Genomic DNA, 25,291 nt, shown 5'->3' on the forward strand with positions numbered 1-25,291 from the left:
TCATGGCCCACTATGGAACTATACCCCCTCACAGGGGTACATTTCCCTTGGTTGGGTCCATAATGAGGTAAGCCCCAAAGATTTCTTACCTTCTTAAATGTCACGGTCTGTGCTTAGATGTACTCAACATAACAGGAAACAAGGTCTGCACCAGCTCCTGATTTGTCCCATTGTTCCAAAACCACATCTGTGGTTTGATGAGTGAGGCAGAACAATTAGTCTCAGCATTTGGAGGGTTGTGGAAAGCAGTGACAAAGACAATGTCATCCCACCACATTGTTTCAGAACATCACAGGATTTTCCATGTCCAAGCCCTAGCACCACAGTGGGTTGTCTTGAGGTACATTCAGTTGAAGCAGCAGATAACAGCTCTAAGGCCATCATTCCTGTTGAACAGCAGCAGCTTTTGGAAGAGATGTGGAGCGTATGGAGAATGCAAGTTTTTCTGCTTCCTCGGTTCATGCTATCGTGCACTGCACTGCCATCTCAGAGCACCTCTAGGTATTAAACGGTCTCTTTCCCCAGCACGATTGCAATAGGTTAAAGGGGTTTCAAATGGACCAGGTTAAGTGTCTCCCAAATATCCATCTTTGCCTGGTACGTTTTCTCATCTCTGTTTAGTAGCAACACTTGAATTTTCATTTTTGTCCACAATGGGTATCCTTGGAAGCCCTAATGCAGACAAGTACCACAGACCCTTCTCCAGCCTCAGGTGCCTTTCAGCAAACTCAGTGCAGAACAGGCAATACCCCTACAAGCCAAGTAAGTCATATCCTACTCTTTCACCTCAAAACAGCTCAGTCTGGTCATAAATCACGCTTTATTGGATCAGCTTATGCTTAGGTGCCAAGATTATACCCATGCCGGAAATATTATGTCACCTGCACATCCCTACAAGACTTTACATTGAATATTGAACTGGTGTGCTTCCATTAAAAGGCCTTTCATACATTTTACCTGCTCTAGAATAGTTATTCCAGGCAAGGGCCATAAAACAAAATTGTCAAGTCATTACTCAGGTATCAATACTTCTATCACGCATCATACACCTGTATGGAGTAGCCTTACCCAATTTTCTATTTACTATCCTTTCTGTAACTGAACAATTTTCATTCCTTGATGTTTTTCATCAGTCCTAAAAAGGTGATCAATACCCTTGCTGTTTCTCAGTGTAATACACAAGAACCCTTACAGAAAAAGTTAGGTCTGTTTTCAAGAAAGGCAATACTTTAACCTCATGCCTCATGGTATTGATCTCTTAGTCATCAATTAAAACCCTTCATCTTATATTCTCAGGAAATATAACTGTCACTGACAAGCAAAATGTGCAGTTCTGTGGGCTATGTTGAATCTCAAATAAATATTTTTGCAGGTAGATTTTCTAGAATGCTGTATTGTAGAAGATCATTTATTCTCCCTAGGGAGAGTCACCCTAAATTTGCCTGTACAGCCAACATGAAATGGCTGCCGTAAGTCCTGCATTTGTACTTTAGTGTAAAACTTCTGAGACGATTCAGCATCCTGAGCATTTTTACCCAAGACGAGTTTTCAAGTTAGATGCAAGAAGAGGCACTTATCTTGCATCAGGTGTTGCAGTTCACTGACAAACATGCATGAAAAATTTACTGAGTCTAGTTTAGTTTTCAGGTTTTTTTACTTTACATCAATTCTACACCAGTTGTGCCTTAGAGCTCAAAGCCATTAGCAATTCCATCTTTCTAAGAAGACTTATAAAAAATGAGAATATTAAAGCTCCATTTTACCTAGTGTAATACCATTAAAAACATTACATAAGTCCAGGCTTAATTGAAAACCATTCTTTTCCTGTACTCTTTTCACATTAATTGTAGGTATTTGAAATAATACTCTTGAATTCAGCTGTGTCTCTGAAAATGGAGTCTTTCCTTTTCCTTTCATTTCATATTCAGAACCTAATTTTAGAAGTCCTGAAATAGGATCCTTCAGTAGTCCATGGACTGCCACAGGTCAGCCCCTTCCAGCTCAAGGCAGATGGGATAAACAGCCCTCTGGACACATACATCTCTTTCAACTATGTGCAGCTGGCATAGTTTTTAGACAGATAAAATAAGGCAAGATTAAACTCACCATAACCTTTGATCAAGATCTATGCACAACACTGACACAGGGTCCTTCTAAGTTGCTAGCTTGAACAGTTTGTAGGTCCGTATTTGTCCTGTATATATTTTACAAAATTATATAATCTCAAAGTCTTCTGTTTGGAATAAAAAGCAAAAATGAAAAAAAACCCCCAATGTATACTTCTAATAAAGCTTAATTTGAATACATATCAAAGCAGAATTGCACTGTATATATGCTTGACCTTAGGGAGGAGCTGCCTATTGATAGTGAGAGGATGATGTAGCCCTGCCTGTAAAGTTTAGGCTGCTCTTTAGATCTTTCTTTAGATCTGCTTTTTAGGTCTTTCTACTCACAGCTCCTTGTAGTTTTGCTGGTATGTGCAGAGACAGCCACAACACACACTTTTTAAACAGCTGGACCAAGGAAAGAACACAGGCAAAGAAGTTTTATGCAGGGCAATTGTTGTCAGTAGCTGTGAGAAGGCCCATGAGTCAGACAGTTCTTGTGTCTGTACTATAAGAAATATTTGCCTTTATGCCTGAGCTTTTAACGAAGCAAGTAAATCTGATTCCAATGGGGAGGCATCCTAACATATTTGAAATACCTGTATGAGTGACAGATATTTCTGGAAGAAAGAGACCCCTCTGCCAGAGTGCTTTTAATTTAAGAAGTAAGTGAGTCTAAAAACCTGGGCAAAGCAGGACTTCAATTTCTGTGAAAGCATGTTTAATTTTGAAACATATGATGATGTAAGAATTCAAGAGAAAATGGCAGCTAGTTTAAATATGAATTGTATTAATGAGAAGAGGGCAAGAATCTTGTCTTCTAAGTGGTTATGACTCAAACCTTCTAATTATAGCATGCACAAATCATACTTCAGTATAAAGGAATATCAAGCATCCTCTGGATGGAAGATGCTCAGATAATCCGTGAGCCAGTAGCTGATTAACAAGCACCAGAGCTCATCTGGGGAAAAAAAAAGTGAGCCTGTGTCTTTTCTCGTTTACCCTGCTGTAAGCCACAAACATTTCTGCTACTGTCAATGAAGTCACTTTATTTCTGAAATGGCATGAGGGCAGAATCAATCAAAAAATGTCCATTAATTAGTTTCTAACTTAATTCAGTTTAAAAAACAAGCAAACAAACAAAAAAACCCAACAGTGGGGCAGAATTATGTGTCCTGTGGTGGAGCAGGCCCTTCCTGTCCCACTCTACCCCTAGCTCTGTGTCATGAGGCCATGGGGAGGGACCTTGCCCGACTCTGATTTGTTGCAACGGCTGCCAGAGATGCCCTGTAGGTGTTTTAGACTGCATGAAAACTTCTGGGAGTTGCAGAGAAGGCTGGAGAGTCTAAATTGTGCCTCTCCAGCAAGCAGAGGATAGTTCAGATCAAGTGCTGTATTTCAGAGGACTTCCCAAGGATTTGGACAAAAGGAGAAAGCAGCGATTGGTCAACCTCAGAAATGTCAGTAGGAGAAACAGATGGCCAAAAAGCTTAAAGACAAAAAAAGAGCTTTATACCTAAAAAGTAGGAAGTAAGCGATGGAAAGACTTCTGCAGATGAGGGGGGACCTACATGACTGAGAAAGCATTGGGTGAAGGTGTGAAGTATCACCATGGCTAGCTCTACCATGAGAGATTTAGGGATTTTGATTGATTAGTCAGAATTTTGTTCTGCCTCAGTCTTATTTTGTGCTACTCCATTTTTTTGCAGAATCTATTACTCCATCCATCTCTTTCCTTTGAGACTTTGCTTTCTTTTGTGCATGTTATGAATAACCTTTGCTCCTTTAGGCTTTATATCACTTATTTTGTAAGAACCTGAAGCACAGGACAGAGGGATTTGCAATGAGAGTAGGATTTTGAATGCAAAGGGTGACTGAGTACAGGGCTCAGTCACTGTACACTGACTGACACCAACTCCAACAGAACCCTGATTACATACAGCACTGACTCCAAACCTTTTGATCCCTGGGATATTAGCTTAGTTGGTTGGAGCATGGTAATAACCACATCAAGGTTATGGGTTTGATCTTCATGTGGGCCATTCACTTAAATTCACCTGAGGGTCCCTTCCAGCTCAGAACATTCTGTGATTTTGGTATTACCAGTCCTCAAACCTCCTTTTACAGCCAGATCTAGCTGATAAATACTGTGATCACTGTTACTCCTGAACATGCCTCGCTAGATCGCTTACCATCAATGATTTTAAAAAATATTTTCCTAAACCAGTCCTACTTCTCATTCCCAAGTACTGACAGCACACACAGAACAGCTGAACTGCAGCTCTACAGGCTCCCAGTCTGGGCATTTGCACTATAGAGGAATTGTTTGCAGCGACTTTGACCTGACAGGAAGTGAACATGGGCTTGCTATAAGAAATGACATCCCAAAAACTGCTCTTCTCTGAGCTCAGACAGGGAAACAGACATACACACAAAGGCAACACTCACCAGTCTCAGAAGAAGTTGTCTTCACAGAAAGAAGTTTGACTCCTTCTTTGTCTGACTGGGCCCTGTTGAAGTCAGAAAACATTTAAGCAGACAGTCAGCACACATGTTGGTCAGCCAAACAAAACTCTAAAATGATGGTCCCAAGGAGGCAGCATCTACTCCAGTCTACACTGGCAGGCTTAAAAAGGGCTTTGCATGGGGTCATGAAGTGGAAATCTTGGTGGTGGAAAACACCATATAACAGTATCTCTGAAAATACCTTTCTCTTACAATATGTAATAAATCACGTTTAATGACTCCAGGCTTAATCTAGGACTTCACAGAGGAGATACATCTGGGGAAAAGGAGTCATACTTTTTCTGTCAATGCAAGCCCTTTAGACATATTGAATTGCAAAGAAGGACCACTTCAGATGCCCAGGGAGTCAAGGCTACCAAGTAAATCAGCAGCCCAAATGTTGCTTTTGGTCATAGAAGTGGCCACTGCCAAGCTCAATGGCCTTTAGCACATATCTTCTAATGGATCTTTCTCAGTTTCCCTCTCCTCACACTCCTTATGCCGCTACTATTTCAACTGAGCCTACGCAAATGGTCTAGTGGAAACAAGATGGGACAGAGGAACATGATATAATGGGGACCAAAAGAAATATAAATATAAATAAGTAAATATAAAAATAACCCACAATAAAAAGGAAACACAATAAAAAGAAAGAAAACATGAACAAAAGAAGGGGAGTGGGAAAAGATGTGGGGGGAGAGGGGAAGGATCAATGGGGCAAAAAGTGGAAAAAAAAAGAAAAAGACTGGGCCAATGAGTCCTGTGGCACAGTATAAGCTGTTTATCCATTTCAAAATGACCACTTGCAAAACAGTTGAGAGTCACCACATTTCTACCCATGCTGAAACAGCTGCTTATCATGCATACAGGTCTACAATAACTGCAAGTGCAGCACTTTCAACAGGATATTTCTCTTTGGGCTGGCAACTGATTATTATGTTTAAACAGAGAAAGATGAAAGAAAATCCTATGCAAAATCTGCTACATTTACAAGTGCCCTGTGATAGATCTCAAAGCAATGAAAAGGATTCAACTTACTGTTCAGCACCGTTCTCTTGTCTCTCTGGAAGAAGAAAAAAAAGTTAATACCATTTTGACTGCTGGAACTCAAACCCCAGACATTTAGACATGACTATTGCAGCTGCTGGCACAAGGCTCAGTTCTAATTTTGCAGTATTGCATTAAGTTCATTCACACAATCAATCAGCTTGAATAGTAATTGTTATTTTTCTGGTCATCTATGGAAGTGAACTGATGCTGCTCCTACTGATGCTTCTGGAAACCAGGGAGAATGACAGAGGACTTGCCCAAGAGCACAACAGAAGCACGTTTTTTTCCCTGCAGCTCCCAAATCCCTGGGTAGCTGGCGCAGAGGACATGAGCATGCGATGGTTCTTGAGTACACAACAACTGAGCTAAAAGATACGGGGTGAGGGGACTGAGGGAACAAGGGTGTTCCTGAGGCCGTACCCCCTGTGGGGTACAACCTGGCACGACATCCGAGAACAGAGTTTGTCATCCCCATCGATGAGGAACAGGTTTGTCTCCAAAATGAATCATATGCTGAATGTATTTTATGCTTACGTGCAAGTGTGGGCAGATACAAGGGGCCGGGGGTTACATCAGAGACACGGCACCAACTCCATGGCACCAAGTACAGGGCTTTCCATCTGCAGGGGAAGTGCACTGGATGGGTCTGGGCAAATCCTACAGGAAGCACCACAGGTATCTACTCTATCTTCAAAATGAATTTGCTAATACAGTGCCTGATGGCATTTGCACAGAGGGGAGGCTGGTAAGGAAATGTTCTCCATCTCACATCTTTGTCTCCCGACTCTGAATATTCAGTAATTTCCTAAGTAAGGATCATACCTTCCTCTGTTTATCTGGGTCTGTTTTGCCATGTCATTGGCTAAATTGGTTGTGACACACTGTTTGTCTTGGTTTACAGTTTCAATACCCTGTTGTGATTTTGTATTTCCAAGGCCAGGTGATTTCACAGCTCTGCACAGGTCTCCTAACTCACACCAGCTCACAGGGACAGAAAAACCACAGTCTGGATTCAGATCTGGGTTTTCACTTAATGGAGATTTACACTTACCTGTGGCCTGCCTGGGCAGCCCTGAAATATTCGTCAAATGGACTCTGATGGAACTATAACCCATTATCTTAAGTATTTAATGGACAACAAAGAAAGAGATACTGACTTTAGCTGCTCTGTCAAAATGACTATTTCTGCAAATACTGTTTGCTCAGGGATTTTGTTCCCTGCACATTATACTGTAACTGGAAAATTTTACTCATGTGTCATGTGCATGTGTGTGTGTGTGTATGTACCAGGTATATCCCAAAAGAAAACATTGATATTTCTTTGCCTGTGTCTAGAAGAAAGATAAAATACATAAAGGGATTTTGTTGAATATCTTCAAATTTAGTTTTCACTGTCTATTTCTATCTGATTGATTGTGTTAGCACAGGCGTTTGTTAGCTCTTTGTAGCTGCAAAATCATGAACAAAAGGCTTTACAGCATTATATGTTCTCCAAAAATCATTTTTGCTCACTCTGCTCTTCCTACTGATTTTGAAAATGAAGTGTTAGTTTCCCACATTAGGCAAAACACTTCAAAATACAAAAGGCTTTCCCACCAGACTGCCACAACAGTGATGGTTAAGGTAATCTAAAAGAGATCTTTTAATAATGAAAAGCACATTGATTTCCCCCCCCATCCCCTGCAGAGAAAGCAAACCAAATACCTGGAGTTTTCTTCTGGCACATCTTGTACAAAGCCACCAGTGAGAAGACAGAGAGGGTAATGACTATCAGGGTGATGACAATTGGCAAGATAACATCTGCAAAAGAGGGAGAACAATTTTGGCTGCTGCCTCTGACTTACACTGCCTCTGTGTATAGGCACTTACACACACTGAGAGGCACCTCCAGCTCCATTTCACCAAACATTACCCATTTCTCTGGAGCAGGGTAACCTGCTGCTCCTGTTACTCTTCCTGCAACCACTGAGCCTCAGGCTTGGACTCTCTGGGGAGGGAAGACTGAAGCATCTTCCTTCTCCCACCCTTACCCCTTCCCTGACACTCATGCTGCCCTGTGTAGATACAAAAATGCTGCTAGCGAGGATTTTCTTGTTATTTTCTAAGTCCGTGAGAGACTTTTCTCTCTCACAGAAGAGGTAGCAGGGAATGTAAACAACCCAGACACCTGCAACCTTGAAAAGTCTTGTTTATGGTATAGTAGAAAAATATTTTGACAATGGATGTTTTAGGATTTTAGCCAATCACCCCCAAGGGGTGGCTGGCCCTTTGTCCAATTAGGCTATGAAGAAAAAAGTCTATAAAAGAGTTTGTAAAATAATTAAATAAATCAATCTTGCTGCACAACTCCTGCCTGCTGGATCTTCTCCTCCTCCTCCTCCCTATGGCTGCGGGACACGGTGCTATACCGTAGGAACCAGGCCTGCGGTAATATTTGGTGCTGCCCGACGTGATCTGCACTCTCTGACGTGTCCTGCTGCTGCGAGCCAAGCCGAATTCCTCTAGAGGTACGCTGCTCCCCTTTGCCCCCCGGGACCGGGAGGTCCGACAGAACTGAGAAATGGCAAACAGCGGCTCACAAACCGAAGCTGCGATGCTGGTCTGGAAAGGTGTGTTTAGCATATTGCGCACCTCCATTCCTGAAAACTCAGTTCGGGAATTATTAGACTGGGCTACTTTAAAAGGGATTTCCATGGACAGAGATACTGCCCTGGACTTTGCCTTATGGCAGGAACTCGGATGCGCTGTCCGACAGGAGCTCCCGACTGGGGACTCAGCAGCGTTAGAATTATACAAAACCTGGCGTTCATTATTTATCCTGCTGATAGACCTTGACTGTGATAGCAGGGCTGGCTCGTCTATCTCGGTGATGAGTGACGGAGGAACGTCCGAAGGGGGCCCCGTTGACTGGGTTTCCGGGGAAAATGATAATGGATTCAGGAAAACCCCCCCGGCTCCACAGGCAGAGCCTGCGACGGCTCACCCTGCACAATCGCAGGACTCCGCAGCCCCCAGGAACCCCGCGCCGCCAGAGGCGGGGGGGTCAGAGCAGCGGGAGGGCGCACAGCCTGCCTTGCCGGTCGGCTGGGCAGCGGCCACGGCTTATCCAGTGCCTCAGATCAGCGGCTTAGCCACTTGGATGCCCAGAGAGGCTCCTAGCTCGGTTCCGTATGGACCTGGATCTAACTTCTTAGCCGGCGTAGCGCCGGGCGTGCCTGCCCCGGGACTCCCTGGGTGTGGTCCGCTGCCCTCCCTGGCGCTGGACTGTTCTGCGCAGTCGCAGAACCGAGCCATCGACCTCTTAGTGCAGCATTTGCCTTTGCTGATGGAGCTGCCAAATTTATCCCGAAGGATGGAGGAACTCCTCACCCTGTTAGAGCGGCGAATGCCCGAACCAGCGCCGCCCGCGCCCCCCCCGCCATCCGCGGGAGACGCGGCTCCGAGCCGAGAAACGGCGCGGCCGGCGGCGAACCCGGCAGCGGCGCAGCCGCGGGAAAACCCGGCAGCGGCAGCGGCTGCGGAGACGCGGCCAGAGACGGCGGCTGCGGAGCAGCGGGCAGGGGCAGCGGCACCCAGAGCGACCCCCGAGAGCGGGCCAGCGGCAGCAGCGCCGGGCGCGGCTGGGGAGCGCGAAACAGCAGCGGCAGCGGCGACCGCGCCGAACGCAGCTGCTGTGCCAGAGGCGGCGGCGCCGAGAGCGGCTGTAGCCTCAGAGACGGCGACAGCAGTTCCAGTACCAGTTCGGTCGGGGCTGGCCGAGACGGCCTCCCGTATAGAAACTGGTGCAAAAACTGCCGCGCAGCCAGCTGCAGTCTGTCCTGTCTGTTCTGCCTCTAGCGAACTTAGCCAAAGTGCCCCTCCACGTAAATTTCTGTTCACTCCCAGCACCCCAAAGTTGCCTTTGCCTGATGATTCCTCGTCAGGCAGTGAGGCAGATGAGGTGCTGGCCCCAGGTCGTCAGGCGGCTGTAGCCGCGCGGCGAAGAAAAAGGCTGCGCCGGTCTCGCCCCTGGACCTTTCAGGACTGCACAGTAACAGTGCGTCCGACGCATTATAATCGCTTCTTAGAGTCCCTTAAGATGCGAGCATTGGAGGAGGGTGACTGGAGGTCATTAAAAATCCTTGGAATGCCATATAGATCTGCGGATTCTGGGGGTAACCGGGGAGCTGTTACACTCCATCCACAGGCGGTGCCAGAAGTTCAGGATGGTAGTGCTTCCCCTAAAGGGGAGATCCAAGCTTTCCCAGTGTATAAGGCTCTCCCAGATTCAGGGGAGCATGACAAGCATGAGGTAATTGCCTGGAAAGTTGCCCAGGACCTCCAATCCAAGGTGGCACAATATGGACTAGGTTCTGCTGAGGTTATGCAGATAATAAGGGTGATAAATACGGATTTGCTTTCTCCATTTGATATCAGACACTTAGGTCAAATTCTATTTCAACCTGTACAATTGACAGTTTTTGAGAAAACCTGGAGAAAGCTGGCCGGCAAGACTGCATTAGCAAATATGCAGCTCCCTGCTGCTGATCCTAGACAGACAGCAGGAGTGGATGCTTTGATGGGGACTGGTCCCTTCTCTGATCCCAGTCTACAGGGTAATTTGCCCTCTAGCATCCTGCAGCAAGCTCAACAGGTCGGCATGGCTGCCCTGTTGAAAACCATAGAGTTGTCTGCGCCCAGAAAGCGATATACTGAAATAGTTCAAGGCAAATCAGAGTCATTCCTCTCTTTTGTAGAGAAAGTTGCTGCTTCTCTTGAGAAGCAGGTTGAGGATGACGGGTTAAGACAGATGTTGTTAAGGCAGTTAGTGAGGGATAACGCAAACGAGGAGTGCAGAAAAATCATAGATGCCTTACCAGGGGACCCTGAGGTAACAGACATGGTCGAAGCCTGTGCTAAGGTGGGATCTGGGAACCAGAAAAGGTCTGCTTTGGCTGCTTTCCTGCAGCCTGTTCACGCATCTTCTGGTCGTGAACCAAAGCCACCAAAACAGGTGAAGAGACGGAAGCGGCCTAAGCCGAGCCAAAAAGAGAACACACCGATCCCCCAGTGCAAGAGGTGTGGCAGGCCAGGCCATTGTACGGGCTACTGTAGATCCCGGACTCATGCCGATGGTCGGCCTTTGTCGGGAAACTTCCACCGGGGTGCAAGGAGGGGGAATTGCTCTCCGATGCAGTCGCTCCCCCAGAGAGTGGCACAGGTACAGGCACAGGCCTACCCAGCCACCCTAGAGACAGCACCCAGGGATCAGACGGCACCCACGGATCAGACGGGTTTGACGTCCACACCGCAGCCACAGTCGTCTTAGACTCTAGCGGTATTTATAAGGTTCCCTTGGATGCATATGGACCCTTAGCCCAGGGATCCAGTGCGATGCTGGTGGGAAAATCTGATGTTGCCCATCAAGGAATCTTAGTGCACTCAGGAGTTACTGATTCTGACTTTAAAGGTCAGATTTGCGCTATGGTCTCCATGCAAAACCCCCCTGTAACTATTCCTGAAAAGACCTGCCTTGCTAAATTAGTGCCTTTTAAGTCTTGTGTCCCCAGGGTAGAACAAATTCAGGAAGATAACGGCAGTGGATCTACGGGACTTCCACAGGCCCTCTGGACTGCAGACATCTCTGACCAAAGGCCACAGATGACACGTACCCTGGTCCTGCCAAGCGCCCAACCACCCCGGATTCAGCTTCGAGGTTTGATTGATATGGGTGCTGATGTAACTATCATCTCCTTCTCTGCGTGGCCTCCCTCATGGCCTTTAGCCCCGGTGGGATCGGCCATCGCAGGATTAGGAGGAACCACACAGAGCTATTTAAGTGAACGGCCTGTGGTGGTGAAGGATTCAGAGGGACACACAGCTACAATTAGGCCTTATGTTGCTACCACTTCCTGTAACCTTTGGGGACGGGATGTGTTGGCAGCTTGGGGCGTACGGATTGGGACAAATTTTAGCAGGGGTCACTGTGTGTAAGGGCGCACAGTATCCTACACTGCCTTTGTGGTGGTTCATTAACACACCAATCCGAGTCAGACTCTGCTCAGTTAGTTGAATTAAGGGCTGTTACCATGGCTTTTCAGCGATTCTCACAGGAACCTTTGAATTTGGTTACTGACTCTGCTTATGTAGCAGATATCACCCAACGCTTAGATTGTTCCCTTCTGAAGGAGGTGAATAATGCGGCTCTGTTTTCGCTGTTGCAAACCTTGTGGTCTGCAATTCAGGCTCGAGTGCATCCGTATTACATTCTGCACATTCGAAGCCACACCAATTTACCAGGTTTTCTAACGGAAGGCAATGCCAGGGCTGACATGCTGGCAAACCCTGCATGGGTAGGGCCTCAGCCTGACAAAATTGCACAAGCCAAGGCATCGCACGGTTTCTTCCATCAAAGTGCACATACCCTGCAGAAGCAGTTTCATTTAACGCCAACCGAGGCGCGCGACATTGTCAGCGCTTGTGCTGACTGTCACGGACTCGCTGCGCCTTTGCCAGCGGGGGTAAACCCCAGAGGGCTAAAAGCCTTGCAGATTTGGCAAACGGATGTAACTCACGTCCCAGAATTTGGTCGGCTGAAATATGTGCACGTGTCTATTGACACTTTCTCCTCAGCTATGTGGGCTACTGCTCACACTGGAGAGAAGAGCCGTGATGTCATTGCCCATTGGAAATTGGCTTTCTCAGTCCTGGGCGTGCCAGCTTCTGTGAAAACCGATAATGGTCCTGCCTACGCCTCCGAGAAGACACGGCAGTTTTTACACCTATGGGGTGTAGACCATACCTTTGGTATCCCACATTCTCCTACTGGCCAAGCCATTGTTGAATGTGCTCATGGTACCTTGAAGCATGTTTTGGACAAACAGAAAAGGGGAATGCATGGAGAAACCCCACAGAGCCGACTAGCAAAAGCTTTGTATACAATTAATCACCTTACAGTACCACAAAATTCAAATAATCCTGTTATTCTGAATCATTTTTTCTCATTGCAGTCTGCAGGTGACAGACAACTGCCCCGGGCAAAAGTCTGGGTGCGGAATTTACTCACTAACCAGTGGGAAGGCCCACATGAGCTTATCGTCTGGGGTCGTGGGTATGCTTGCGTTTCCACAGATACTGGGATACGGTGGCTACCTGCAAAATGCGTTCGCCCTGACCTACGGCACCAGAGGCAGAACAGGCAACCTCTGAATGATGACCAGAACGCCAATCATCCAAATGGCGACCAGAATGTAGAGCATCAGCCTAATGACTCTTCTGATGATGACCAGGATGTCAACCATCAGGCAGATGGTCCTTCCACAAGCAGAGACTGAACTTTAAATTTCTTGTTATGGAGTCAGATAGTTAAAGCCTTAAGGACATATTTAGAATTAATAACTGATGTAGATTTCTATTTGGCATTAATAGTAGAGTTGTTATCTTATAAAACAAAAAGGGGGAACTGTAGATACAAAAATGCTGCTAGCGAGGATTTTCTTGTTATTTTCTAAGTCCGTGAGAGACTTTTCTCTCTCACAGAAGAGGTAGCAGGGAATGTAAACAACCCAGACACCTGCAACCTTGAAAAGTCTTGTTTATGGTATAGTAGAAAAATATTTTGACAATGGATGTTTTAGGATTTTAGCCAATCACCCCCAAGGGGTGGCTGGCCCTTTGTCCAATTAGGCTATGAAGAAAAAAGTCTATAAAAGAGTTTGTAAAATAATTAAATAAATCAATCTTGCTGCACAACTCCTGCCTGCTGGATCTTCTCCTCCTCCTCCTCCCTATGGCTGCGGGACACGGTGCTATACCGTAGGAACCAGGCCTGCGGTAATACTCCGGGAAAAGTTTTAATATGGATGAAGAACAGACAGTAAAAATGGTATAAAAAGGACTCACCTCTAGCATCAGGTGTGCTCTTGGCAGAGCGCCAAGGCACCCAGCCATTACCCCTTTGCTTTACTTTATGTGTCTCTTATTGCCTTTATATTAAACCCTTTAAATTCTCACAGGAGAGTGAACCTCGTTTTTCACAGGAGGGCAGAAGGCGAGGCCAAACACTGGCACTCGTGTTTGGATGGGAGCAGCGAGGTTCTGCCCAGCCCACCTTAGCACTGGTGGTATTATGGAGAGTGTCCCCTCTTTCCTTATCACTCCAATGAGTGCACAGGCCAACACACTGCCAAGCCCCAGCAGATTTCACTGCTGTATGAAGCTGTTCTGCACCAGAGAGGTCGGGGCCTGGGAAGTGGTGGGCTTTGCCAGACAGGGGGATCCCATGCAGGCCCAAGCAGGTCACATGCAAACACCAGGCAATCACAGAGCATCGCACACAGATCTCTGCATTTTGTGGAAGCCACAAGGCCTGGAAAATGTCTCTGTGTCTTGGGAACCCTGCTCAAAGCCCCTGACTATGGCATTGGTGGGGTTCCTGTATCTGGTAAGGGAGGAGATCTTACCTACAGTGCAGACAGCTTCAAGAAAGCCATTTTGTTAAACATCCCACTGCTGAATAGCAGTGCTTTAAGGAGACCCCCAGAAATGGAAGACACAATAGATTTGTCTTCCAGAGGCTAAAATAAGTGTTATGGTAAAAGTGTCTGACAAGACCTGACAGCACTTTAAAGGGCTGTCATTTCAGTGTCCCACAGCTGACAGCTCTGTCATTCAGCTCTCAAACATTACCACATATGATAACCCACATCGCTTTCACTTATGGATTAAAAAGGTACAAGTACTGTAATACTATGTCCTTAGTGCCCTAAGAATTTCTTAAGGTAAGACAGATGCAAGATGAGCTTTGCATTTTTACTTGGTTCATGTTCTGCATGGGATGCTCCCTGGCAACTGGTCCCAGAAGGATTTAGGACCTTTTGTAAAACCAGTGGGTACTGCTGGGACAGCACCTGGCAACATCCCCTCTCCATTGGCAAATTCCTTTTTTTTTTCTTTTTTATGGTAAAAGTTGCAAAGGCCTGAAACTACTCAAGGTTATCCAAAGCCTGGATGGGGCAGTGTTAATTAAAGGTGGGTGTGAGCCCTCAGGCCTCCCTGGGAACACATCTTGGCACGAGGCTGAGTGGTTCAGGGGATGCTGCAGCTCTCAAGAGCTGGCAGTGCACTGTCAGCCCCAGTGCAGCTCTGCATCACAAGTCCACAGCACAAGCCCAGCCTTACAAGCAAACACCAAGGTGTGTCTGGCCTCATCCCCTGCCCTGGATGTACAGGGGGGAAAAGCAGTGCAATGTAAAAATCCAGGCTGCATGGAAACCTCCATCACAAAATAAAATCTAAATATTTTAAGGTTGTGTCAGTTTCCCTGATATTATCAAGGGGCCTCTGAGTTTCCTGCTGCCAAATTATCTTTATAATGAATTAGACTGTAGTTCTGCCTCACCAGAAGAAAGGTGTGGATCCACACCTCAGGGAGCAGAGTTTTTCACTGGACAGTAAAATATATAAAGAATACTAACTCTAAATGCAATTATCCTTAGGGTATTCCCAAAGGCAGTAAAGCATCTGTGATTCTCCAGCTCTGTGAAATTTATCACTACCAGGTATGTCAACACATACTCTTCAGCAATCAACAAGACCTGTTTGGGGAAAGACTTAAGTGCAGGCAGAATAAGCATCTTCCAGTGTTATACATCTTAACTGGGACTTCCTGAAAACACAACGTCATCAAGCTAGACATTTTGAACCAGGCACCACCATGTTTTCAAACCCATTTCCAAGCAGCTGTTTTCTCTCAGTCACAAGTTGGAGATCAGGGCACCCCTGCTAGCTGTGAGCTTTGCCTCACCCCAGTAAACAAGGACTCACTACCTTTCTTTCACACTTGAGGCACCGGGAAGGAAAGGCACAACACCTTCCCCCCAAGCCTCCCTTAGTGTTGTGGATAATTGCCATCTGCTTTCCAGTTTGCTCATGATTAGGCAGGGGGATCAGATAAAAACCCACTGCATGCCACACAAGGAGTCTGGAAAACACCTACCTGTGACAGGTTACTAATACTAATTGGCTGCGACTGTGAAGGTGGCACCTCTGCAGTTGTGGACCCCCCAGTTCATTCTTCTCTGCTCCACCAAGTGCCCTGGTGCATGTCCTGTGGCTCTTCTAGAAGAGCATTAAGATGGAGGGGCTGCTGAGTTGAAACCCAGAGAAAGCCCTGGGCATGGGGAGAAGGAAACAAGACCTTCAGTAAAGATAAACAAACTGTACTTCTTTTTCTCCAATCGTACTATGCTTGCCTTCAATATGGGGTTAATAAGAGGATTGAAGTATAGTCGCAGTATGACCCAAAATGAGTTCACAAAAGGAATTGAATTATCCCTTAGGAAAAGAAAAATGTCTGGGCACTGTTTGGAAACTAAAAGCAAAATTATCCTCTGTAGCTGGGGTACAGCAGCAGGTGGCTATGATAGAAACAAGGGGACTCCCAGATGCACACTTTTAATCTTGTCTGCTCAGGGAAGGATTGGTAGATTTTGGGAGAAGAGCCTCTCAGAGGTGGAAAGTGTTTTCTCAGAGTTCGGAAAAAATAGATGAATTGCGATGACAGCCTCTACCTGTTGCTACCACACATCCAATACTTCTCCAGTTCCCCATAAAACAGCCATTTAATTAAGGAGTCAGCTTGACAAAATTAGAATAAACTCTGCTGGAGCTCATTGATGACCAGATCCTTTTTACTGCCAGTTTTCCTCCAAAATGAATAGCAGGCTATCATAGACTCCATCATAGATGACTTTTGCCTGGCTCTCCTATTTGCCACTCACATCAGTATGGCTGACTGCCTTAAAAACAGCAAAATCAGCCAATTTTCCCCCTTTCCCATATGACTCATCCAGCACAACACTGATTGGTACTCATTTGTTTCCCAAAATGCCTATGTGATTGTGTCCAAGTTAGCAGCAGCAGCATTTTTATGAAGCACTTTTAGCAAAATGTCAGTGGCTTTGCCCAAGCTCTGATAAATATCTGCTTAAGATGAACTGAATCCAGCAGGGACTTTACCCCAAAGTCTCAATTCAGCAACACAGCTAAGTCCACACTTAAATTATTTTCTATTAAATTATTTTGCAAAGTGGGATGAACAAATGAGTCAGGGCCTTGAGTCTCTGGCATGTTCAGCAGTTCCCAGGCTGTTTGCCCAAAGCTTACTGACAAAACAGCAGTAACAACTGTAACAGAACTCACCTTTTCAGTGATGAGGAGAAAACCCAGTTGCACACATCCTCCTTCTTATATGAGGTGGGAACCAGACCAGTAAGTAGTTTCCTGTACCCATTGAAAGATAAGATTTGGGATAATTTTCCCCCTATGTATATAATGGATGAAAAACTGTAGCATGAAAAGCCTTTTGTAGATGCTCCAATGTTTAGAAAAAGCTGGCTAAAATGAATTCTCATCATCCAAAGGATGAGTGCTCAGCAGAGAGATGGAAGAAAGGTTCCAGTGCCACTGAGGACTGGCACAGCATTGCCAGCCCAGCTGGTCCTTTCCTGACCACCTTTACACCTGGCTGTACGAGGGGAATGAGTTTTGTGAATAAAACGCATGTTCACAACCTGTCAAGGATGCAGTCTGGTGCTCCATAAGTCCCATTTAATAGCTAATAAAATTCAAACCAAAAACCAGAATCCTGTTGGATAAGTAAATACGAAGCCACTGTGATGTGTTTCCGTGCAAACTTTGCTGGAGCGGTGACAAGTTGCCACTCAAAGACCCTGAAGATCCCTTGGTTTCTTGCCTGTATACAACGATGGCACCTGCCTTTGCCATCCTCATTCACATATAGAAATTACCTGCCTGGAAGTTGGCAAGCACTCATTTACCCAGCAATCCCAGCTGATCACTACCTTATAAATGGGCAGCTCAGATAGTGCAAAATTTCTTTTCAGGTATTTCTTCTGTATTCACCTTGGCTCCTGAGGATGGGAATTTTGTGTATGTCTCTCTCTGCCTCACCACCACTGCTGTAGCACCCAGGTGTCTTGGCCAAATAGCAAGACCACACTGCAGCAGATGAGCAGAGCTAAATCTATCGTCCATTTGTCCTAAAGCTTGCTGGAAACTCCTCTTAAAGCTTTCTTGATCTAACTTGCTGAGACAAAACAACCAAGGCAACTCCCATCTCCATAACATCAACACTAAACTGAGCCAGTCCTGGCAGGTAGCAGGTCTGAGCAGTAACCTGGGGACTTCAGGCACTGCCCTGATTCAACCAGACAAAATAACACAGCCCTGATAGGCTTTAAGCATCTTAAAACCAGCAGTCACATAAACCTCAGAGTTCACTGATACATCTACTGGCATCCTGTTACCTCTTACATAACAGCAAGGGCAGTTTTCAGTGTAGCAGAAGCACAGCATGAATCGGGGGCGGGGGGGGCAGCAGCACCTGTGAATGAGATACACACCCTACATCATAGTGCAGGAACTATTATTGTATTTCCTAATTCCCAGCTGCGTACACTCCTCTGCTCCAGAAGCCGTGGACACCAGCCACGGCTGCCTCAGGCCTTGCAAAAGTAACACACCCAATTTTCCGGTTTGCTCTGACCACCGTTTGCATCCCTGTGGCAAAAGACAACAGGTTGGGGTTTTTTTTTGCTTGATGCAGGAAAACACTGGCCTGAGGAAACCCTTTAGAGTTCCCTTTCCTCTTGCATTTGTTCAGCATAGAGGCACAGGGTACTTATGTTGGTGAGAGCAGGGAAAACCAGATTTGGGCAGAGGGGAAGACAGCAAGAGACTACAAATTTTCTAAGCCTCAGCAGAAGCATCATGTGGTTACAATGACTCTTCCCTCAGTAAAGGCAAGTGGCAAATGTCTTTTGACTATCTACCTTTGAATAAAGGTGCTGCAAGAGGAGGCCTGTGCTTGTGTCTGCTCTCTAAATAAACCAGCCTGAATGTATAGTTTACATTGCAGGGTCACAGAGCATGGGCTTTTCCCAGATGAGGGCATTTTATTAACTAAAGAAATGCCATGAGACCAACAGTAATCCACCCAGGATGCCTGGAGCAAACTCTTCTTTTGTAAATGGATAAGGAAGTTACAGGTGCTTTAATGCCCACAGCTATAGAGAGAGCACCTGGTTGCCTGTGGCCCAGGCATTCTGGTACCAGAAATCTGGGATGTGTCTGTAAAACTGATACAGCAGTGGCTGAAACTGCAAACAGACTTTGGGCACAAAGGAGACACAGGAGAGGGTACCCCAACAAGTCCCCTCTGAAGTCTGAAACTCAGGGAACTGTAAAGGCTGTTCTGACCATTCAGGTACTCATCTTTCAGTGCAAGTAATCTGTTCACACACAACAGCTATCAGAGGCACCAGGAACAGATACATCCATAGGTCCTTTCTCCCTCACAGGTACACCTGGCTGAAGGACCTCTGCTGAGAGGCAGGGACCCTGCTGATGTCACATTTCATTACTTGGATCTCCTGGTCACCTCTTTCAGCCTGGTTTTCCTCCTCCAATCCCATTAACCAGCCCACTGCCATACCTAAGAGAAGTCTCTAAAGCCATAGCATGGCAGGATGTCATTTTGAGAAGAAAAAGCAGCGTGAAGGCCCAGTTTCTTGAACTGCTCTACCAGCAGGTTGCAGGGTAGATGCTCCTGCACAGGGAAGCCCTTTAAGAACATTACCTCATCTTTAGGACAATGAGTAGGGGATGAGTGCAGTGAATGTTGGAATTTCAGGAGAGTTTTTCTCTGCTTGATGTTCTGTTTGCCAAAAGAGAGGTGATGGGTGGTTCCTACCTTGGCAATGTATTGTTTCTGTCTTGTGAGCAAATCTCTCTTCTTTCCTTCTTTCTGATGGGCAAGGGCCATCGTGTCCTGCCCTCTCCAGAGGATGAGGAAATGAATTCAGTGTGAGAAGGTAACTGAAGGGCCACCTCATCCTGGTAGCCAGCTCAAACAACAGGATTTGTTTCTCACTTCATGGCATGAGGGTGCCTCATGCTGGTTTCTGCTCTCCAGTTCTGAGCAGGCTAATGTACTTCAAACTGAAGTAGGCTCCTCCAAGCTTCGCATGGCTCTGATTACATAGCCTCTGCAATCTTGAGTAATTATTATTGCCAAGGGCTCCTCAGAGTTCAGCACGAGGACTGCCAAAATTGCAGTGCTGCAGAGGAGTCCCCTCCCTCAAAACTCTTTCTGACCCCAAGTGCTGCTGGGAGAGTTGGGAAGGGAAGATCAGCTCAAAATAAGAAGGCTGGATAAAGAAAGAAGGCCTTTCTTCAGTTTCAAGGGTGCAGCACTAACACACCATTTTTTCGTGTTGCTTGCAGCACATCTCAACTCCACTGTTCATGAAGCAGCTTGACAAGGGAGGAGTTGTTGTCCCCACTGGCTGGGACTATGAAGCACGTCCTTGGTAGTGAGCAGGATTTCACACTGCAGACACCCTCTGTTGAAAACTAAAAGTGTAGTCTCAAGTGTCAACACAGACAAGTTCATTTCTTGAATCTAAGGGTAGGGCTATGCCAGCAAGCATAGAAATGAGGGTGGCAGAGGAGGCTAACAATTCATGGCAGTGCAAAGATCCAGCCCCTGCCAATGATATCCCACTTGAAGACACTGCTTGACACTAAAACCTACTTGCACTGGGGGCTGGGGTGGGGAGTGGGCACAGGATATTTTCCCATAGCTTGAACCACAGCTCAGCTATGACTCTTTTGCAGCAGCTCAGGAGAAAAAGGAGAATTGCTGGATATTTCAAAAAAATTGAAGAGAGAAGACAAAAAAAATCAGACACTGGTTTGGGGACAAAACCATTAGCTTGAGCTGTCAAAGAAGAACAGAGAAACCAACAGGGAGGCTCTGGAAAAAGCCAACAGAGGAAAGGTCAAAATACTGATGCTCTGCAGTGGAGCTAAGGGATGGATGCCCAGGGCAAAGCCACAGACATGCCTCAAGGCCAGAAGGCTTAATCCCTCTGCCACAGGAGCCGCCTTACACTTAGTCCTGTCCCTGAGCAGTGACAGGGAAAACTGCAGGGTCAGGAATGCCCCTCTCGCGAAGGGCATTCCTCTGATGCTGCCCCTCCATTCAGTGTCACTCCATGCCTACGGAAGCACCACTGCAGGAGTCTGCAGAGCCCTCCCACTGCCTGCGTCCTCCACTGCCCTCCGCACAGCATGCTGGAGCTAACTCGCCTTTGAACTGCACTTTGTTGAGCTGTGCTTCAGCAAATTAAACTATTTATTAGTCCAGGCTTAATGAAGCCATTCACCACTCAAAAGGTTCACCTGGAAAGCCCACAGCGTTACCCTTGTGGTGGGGAGGCTGTAGTCAGTGCTGAGAGCATCCCTGTGCAAGACCCAAAACACAAGCAGTGGCTGTGCCACTGCAGGCAGGGTTGCCACTGTCCTGGGTGCAATGCTCAGGCCCCGTAGACATATTTGGGTTCTTCTGGTTGACTGGGGTTTTCTACAGGGTTCTTTCCTGAAAGTCTTTAGGCAGCCTGATGATTTGTAAATATTTTTCCACTGAGAGCCATTGGGGTAGATGGGTGGCCAGAATAGCTCCAAAAGAATAAAAAATACTAGTCCATGGCTCATTAAACTAACATTGCTGCTCATCTGGAGCACAGGAAACTGCTCCTCCAGACCAGGAAGAGAAAAATCCTCATTTTAAGCACCAAAAGGCTTTCCATGTTTTTTTTCTGGAATAACTGCAGCCACTAAGGAGTAAATTCACTTCCAGGAGAAAACACTCAGGAGCCCACAGGGATTCACAACTGCATTATAGGGAAACAAGTGCCTCAAAAATTTACAGGTTTTTAGGAAAGTAAATGTTTGTTTTGCCTCTCTCTTGAAGAGAGAGAGATAAAAAAAAAAAAAACCAAACATTCAGGCAAACAAGTCTATTAATATTTACATAGAACATAGGCATATATTTGCTCCATAATGTGTTAGCTAGAGAACAAACCATCTGCAGCCCTCCACCCAAAAAAAAAAAAAAAGGACTCCCAGGTGCGAGTACCAAAAAGTCCTGCTAAAAGCCTCCTGACCTGGTACAGCTCCAGACCAAGAAGGAAAGAACAGAACCACCCTACCACTACTCCCTTGGAAATGGTTCATATTAGCAGTGGGGGCTTTGCTCCTCCCTGAAGCCACCTGTGGACAACTCCCATCAGAGCCAGCTGGTGCAGCTCACCTAATCACAAGGCTGGGTTTTTCCCCTTTATTTGAAAAACAGCTTGATTGGGCTCCACGTGGAGCATCGTGCTCCTGTTACTTATGTTATGGTTTTAAAGGCAGTCACAGTGATTCACCTGTGAATGATGTTTACTGTGTCCCAGTAGTCTGCCAAGGTTTCTGTGCATGACCTTGATCCCAAGAACAGAAGTGACAGGTAAAAATGCCCAAGGAAGAAAAACGGAGAGGTTTTCTTATTTTCAAAATATTTTTTTATTGTTTTTAAATAAAGTTTCTGCTTAAGCCAAGGGAAAATCTGAATTTGTGGCCTGTCCACTCACCTGTGTACGGCAGCAGCCCTGGCCCCTTTGTGCACCACTGGGCTCAGGACATGTGGCTAGCTGCAATGAAACACAAGATTCAGGAGACCTTGTTTACTTTCTGCCTTCCTCAAAAATTATTACTGATATTTTGTGGAGTTGGTTGAAGTATTTAAGAGATTGAAGGCATTGACCATGATTTCTGACAGTAGATTCAAAGCAGGTTATAGTCTCTCTCTGTGAAGTTTTGCACTGCTGAATTAGATCAAATGCTGATGCCCTTGGGGGCAATAAAAATAATTCCAGCTTGTGACAGAAAATGAATTATAATTCAGAATAATTCTTAGTAGAAATCATATATTGTTTAATTACAGCCATAACGGCTATTTGATTTTGAGATAAGAAGTGGTTACCACAGTGACCCAATTCTTAAAGATGATTTTTGCCTAACGCTGTATAAAACGCTTTATGATACCTGCCTTCACAAGAAAGCAATTTACGAAAATGAGTTTTCCTGGTGTTAGGCCTGGGGTATGAACAAGCAACATAGGCTATATATGGAAAAACATTCCCCATTTCGTTACTGCCTGAAAAGCCCATTTCCCTGCAAGCACACTCATAGATGTTGTCTCAGATTCAGAGCAAGCTACAAATCTTGCTCAGCTTTCAAGACCATGTAGACTCTGTGGAAGAATTTCAAACCTTTGAGGAGTATTAGAAAAAAATGAGCAAAGGAAATCAGAGACAGAGACATATTTGTTCTGCAGAACAAGCCATCCCCTACTGCCTACCATCAGGGAGGGTAAAAAATGTTTTTACTTACTCTGAACAGTCTTAATATGTATTTCTCTAATAGACCATCCATCAGCACTTTGAGGAAACATACCCTGAAGTCACAACCATTGCTAGAGTCAAGCAAAGGCACATTTTGACATGTGAAGTAAAATGCAATCCTCAGTGAGACTAGTAAAAATTATCATTATTCAAGAATATAATCTTTTTGGGGCTTCTTTTGGTAATCCTTGCTATTTCCCTGCATCCCTATGGTGGATTTAGAGGGACTGGTCTGCAGGGTTGCTCTAGAGAGTGCAGACCTGCTCCTGTGCCAACCTGTGTGGGAAGCCAGGTGTCTGGCTGCCTCCCACTAATAACCCACCATATGTCCCTGGCAGCCTGGGAGGGTGATGCATCCCATTTTCACTTGGGTTGCCTGGTAGTGAAACCTGCTTGCCCATGGGCAGGACCCCTGTGGGCAACCACAACCATGGTCATGGGACTGAAGGACTGGGCTCGTCGCTGGACCTCTGCTGCCTTGTGGAATCCAGTTATTTGTCTACCTTCAGATCAAAATAATTTTGGTTAATAAAGAGAGTGAGTCAGAGAGAGAGGCAGCATTGATCCAGCTGGGGTGGAAAGCAGGTTTTCTCATGCCATTGTAGGTTTTCTTGTCATCAGTGATTGCCCTGCAGTGGACTACTTTGATATACAATATCCTATACTACATTCACCCTTCTTAAATTACTTCATGACCCTTGCTCTGATCCTCAGGATAGCCCTGATTTGGGAGAGTACAGAGCTGACAACCCCTGTCCAGTGAACTCTGGGTTTCTCACTCCCTGAGGTGTCTTCTCCTGCCAAAAATTCCTGGCAAACTGTAGCTAATCATGTGCAAAACACTGATGCTGTACCTCCAGGTGATTAGTATACCAAGCCAGCTCAATTTGGGCTTAGTTTAGGCTGTTGGCTATAAATAATCTTTTATTTTTGGAAGGTAATAGATGAAAACTTCTTCCTTCCTGAAATGGAAAGGCAGTGGGTGTTTAAAGGTCTTACACCTTGCTTCAAAGCTGACCCACATGGGAGGAGATGAAACAGGAATGTGGCCTTTGCAGCTTCCCTGGGATGTGCAGTGAAGGGGCAGGAAATTTCTCTCCCTCTCACCATTGAGCGATAAGTATTTTCAATAGGATCTTTAATTAAAAAGTGTTGGGCTTGACAGTAAAGGTCTCCCAGCCCCTGCTGCCATTGTTCAGTGGGGATGAGGGAGATCAAGCCCTAGAGCCTTCAAATGTTTGACTTACTGAAAGCTGCCCCTCTTCCTCAGTGCTCCCCTGTCCCTTACCCATGATGACACATTTCTTCTAAAAGCCATCCAGTCCTGTCCCAAAATGCACATGGTACTGAGTCCACTCAGACAACCTCAGCTGTTTAAACACTTTTGCTTTCCAAAAATGTTGGGTCCAAAGGGCAGAGGATTAGATAAGAAAAATCCTAAAGGTGATTTAATACTTTGCATGAAAATGCTAATATGCTAAAGCAATTCCAAATATGAATTTAATACATAAATAATTAAGCAGCTCCTACTGGTCTCAAAGCACTGAGTATGAGAAATGAAGGATGCAAATATGATGACCGGAACAAGCCTGTGCTTCAGGTCCCAGACACTGGACTCAGAAAAGTGGGAAGTCATCCCCACCCATTCTTAAACACTCAATGTGTTGCCAATTACCTAAAACCAACAGTTATAATGGAAACATTTTTGTGAGAAATGATCTTCCTCATGTAAAGCATGAGCTTAAAATATCCTTATTCAGCACTGGATGCATTTCCACCCCTCTTCCCACACCAGAGAGGGCCCATGGGACCAATGGCTGAGGAGCAGCCCTGCCTCTGGCAGGCCTGAGATGGGTTCCCTGTTGCTCTCAGGAGCACCAGCCCATCCCTCTGAACACAGGTCCAGCAGCAGCATGGCAAGAAGAAAACTGAATATTAATTCTGGTTTTTTGCTGTTTTACCTTTCGTGACAGAGCAGGTCGGTCCCTGGGAGCAGAGCAAACCCCCTCAGCCCTATTACAAAATTCTGGCAGAGGAATAGTTGAACATTTGAAAATATCAAGACTTCAGAGACTTGAAATAACAATCTGAATGGTTACACTTCCAACAGTTTGGAAAAAACCCCACAAACTTTATTTTATTTTAATTGCTGTTTACCTGGGTTAAAGTTAAAACACTCTCATAAGGGTTAAAACAGCAACAGACTAATAAACCTGGAGGAGGAGGGTTAAGGCAGAGTTTAAATTTCTCTTTGTTTTGGGCAGGTGTGTTTGGGTGGGCTTTCTTTTGCCACCCAAGGGCTGCAGTGATCCTCAGGTTCCTGAGGCTGAAGGCGGAGGG

General features: G+C 45.7%; 1 protein-coding gene across 8 annotated transcripts in view; it reads right to left on the bottom strand.

Moving 5' to 3' along the window:
* LOC138109562 (endomucin-like) overlaps nucleotides 1–21,793 on the bottom strand; it is a 31,762-nt gene extending 9,969 nt beyond the window's left edge. Inside the window, exons 1-6 of one of the 8 annotated variants that reach the window (XR_011150586.1) lie at nucleotides 21,671–21,780; nucleotides 16,842–16,922; nucleotides 15,637–15,810; nucleotides 7,365–7,460; nucleotides 5,649–5,673; nucleotides 4,554–4,615 (exon numbers count right to left, since the gene is read on the bottom strand). Coding sequence is in view for 4 of the 8 variants with exons in the window: in XM_069013188.1 (XP_068869289.1) it covers nucleotides 3,485–3,594; nucleotides 4,554–4,615; nucleotides 5,649–5,673; nucleotides 7,365–7,460; nucleotides 21,671–21,740 (363 nt within the window). In the remaining 4 variants the exon portion in view is untranslated. Of the gene's footprint in view, nucleotides 1–89; nucleotides 188–1,650; nucleotides 3,595–4,553; nucleotides 4,616–5,648; nucleotides 5,674–7,364; nucleotides 7,461–7,529; nucleotides 7,705–15,636; nucleotides 15,811–16,841; nucleotides 16,923–21,670 lie in introns of those variants that run through there. The other 7 variants (XR_011150587.1, XR_011150584.1, XM_069013188.1 and 4 more) reach the window with 7 other exon arrangements.
* Between the last annotated feature and the right edge of the window lie 3,498 nt (nucleotides 21,794–25,291).

This window comes from Aphelocoma coerulescens, chromosome 4, assembly GCF_041296385.1.
Source record: "Aphelocoma coerulescens isolate FSJ_1873_10779 chromosome 4, UR_Acoe_1.0, whole genome shotgun sequence".
In the NCBI taxonomy this organism is placed as follows: Eukaryota; Metazoa; Chordata; class Aves; order Passeriformes; family Corvidae; genus Aphelocoma; species Aphelocoma coerulescens.